This window comes from Lipotes vexillifer, unplaced genomic scaffold, assembly GCF_000442215.2.
Source record: "Lipotes vexillifer unplaced genomic scaffold, Lipotes_vexillifer_v1.1 scaffold61, whole genome shotgun sequence".
Taxonomy (NCBI): Eukaryota; Metazoa; Chordata; class Mammalia; order Artiodactyla; family Lipotidae; genus Lipotes; species Lipotes vexillifer.
The window spans coordinates 333,341-335,020 of NW_006787051.1; the positions used below are offsets into that span (position 1 = coordinate 333,341).

Genomic DNA, 1,680 nt, shown 5'->3' on the forward strand with positions numbered 1-1,680 from the left:
AGAGAGGGAGGGTGTGTTAGGCTTCACAGCCCTGGAGCCCCCCACCCCGACTCAGTGATCCCACCCACATCCTTGTAGAGCAAAGGTGGCAGCTAGTCCAGGGTGCGAAGGGGGCCGTGCCTTAGAGCAGATCTCATGCAGGCTGGTGGCGATGTTCTTGGCAGGTGCCTCACAGCGAAACACGTGGCACTTGAGCATCTGGGTCAGCTTATCGCGAGCCACGTAGGCAAAGTCCCTGTTGGGGGGAGGGGCACCTCAGCGTCTCCCAGTGCCCTCCAGTGCCGAGCCTCATTCCACCCCACCCACGCCCTCCCCATCCATCGCAGCTCCTCCAGGGCTTCTGCCCTCGGGATGGGGTGCTACGGGCGCTGCCTCCTGGCCGGAGGATAGACAGGCAAGCATGCCGAGGTCGAGGAGAACGGGCGAGCACAGCGGGCAGGAAGGGGCAGGGCAGAATAGGGGCACTTGGGTGCTTCATGGCATCTGGTCCAGGTGTGGGAAGAGGAACGGTCAAGGCAAATTAGGCATAGTACCTCTCTCTGGGTCCGGCAGCACAACAGAAGCAAAGAGCAGAGTTAGGGAGGAGGGCCCCACTCTGACTGCCCCGCCCCCCCAGGACCCCTGGCCCTGCTCCCACCTTCCGCTGTCCCGCCCGACGCCCCACACGCGAATGCTGACGATGGGCTGGGCGTGCAGCAGGGCCTGACTGTGCGGCTCCACCAGCTTTAGCGTCTCATCCTCCAGCTGTAGCAGCAGATCCTTTCCCTGCAGGCCCAGGAAGCAGACGCTCAGCGGTGCCCCAGCTGGGAAGGTGGCTGAGCTTTGCCACTTCCAGCTTGAGGGAGGGTGAGCCACAGCTCGAGGGCCCTCGCTTTGGTATCGGACCAGCCACCCTGCAGCCTCCCTCTAGTAAAGGTCCCACCTGTCATCTCTAAGAGACTCCTTTTATCATCCCCATCGCCGTTAAACAACCGTCTCCCTCCTGAGGTCCCAACGTGGAGTCACAAGTCCATCTCACAGGCTGTCACCTGGTGGGTGTGCACCTCCCTCCCCAGCCCTTGGGGCGGCAGCTGGGCTCTCCCAGCTCTCACAGTTCCCTTCACTTCTCCGTTGCCCGGCCACCCTGCCAGCTCAGGCCCTCACCTCCCCCCAGCCCCCAGACATGGGGTCGTGCAGATTGTTTTTGTGGTAGGAGAGCTGACGGATGCAATTGTTGACTGCCACACTGCTGCGGCCAGGGGCCAGCTCCTCCTCCGTCATCTCCACCCAGCCAAGGGAGCGCACGGCGAAACACTGCCAGACACAAAACAGGGGGTGGGAGATAGAGGCTCTGAGCTAAAATGGGAAGAGCCCCCAGCCCAGGACGCAAGGAGGTTTGCTGAGACCAGAGGAGTTCCTGACTCAGAACACGGCGGGTGGGAGGGTATAAGACTAAGAGGCTCTACACACAGGACATAGTTGCAGGAGGGGTGTTGGTCTCAGAGGAGACCCCTGCCAGTCAAGGAAGCATCTGAGCCAAGCCTGGAACGGGCCCCTGCCAGGCCACGGGACTGGTTGAGTTAAAAACTGAAGTGCCTCCCGCTCAGACACAGGGGTCTGTGCTGAGACTTCAAGAGCTCAGGACCTGGCAAGCTGTACTGAGCCCAGAGAGGCCCACAGAACATGACCCACGGGGCATTC

At 61.8% G+C, this 1,680-nt stretch overlaps 1 protein-coding gene across 10 annotated transcripts in view; it reads right to left on the reverse strand.

Moving 5' to 3' along the window:
• The window catches only part of APBB1 (amyloid beta precursor protein binding family B member 1), a 24,370-nt gene that overhangs the window by 6,932 nt on the left and 15,758 nt on the right, over positions 1-1,680 (reverse strand). For 8 of the 10 annotated variants that reach the window (XM_007459805.1, XM_007459809.1, XM_007459813.1 and 5 more), the window contains 4 exons: positions 1,144-1,293; positions 638-765; positions 534-539; positions 121-235 (listed from right to left, as the gene is read on the reverse strand). In XM_007459805.1, the coding sequence (XP_007459867.1) occupies positions 121-235; positions 534-539; positions 638-765; positions 1,144-1,293 (399 nt within the window). The remainder of the gene's footprint in view (positions 1-120; positions 236-533; positions 540-637; positions 766-1,143; positions 1,294-1,680) is intronic. The other 2 variants (XM_007459806.1, XM_007459807.1) reach the window with 1 other exon arrangement.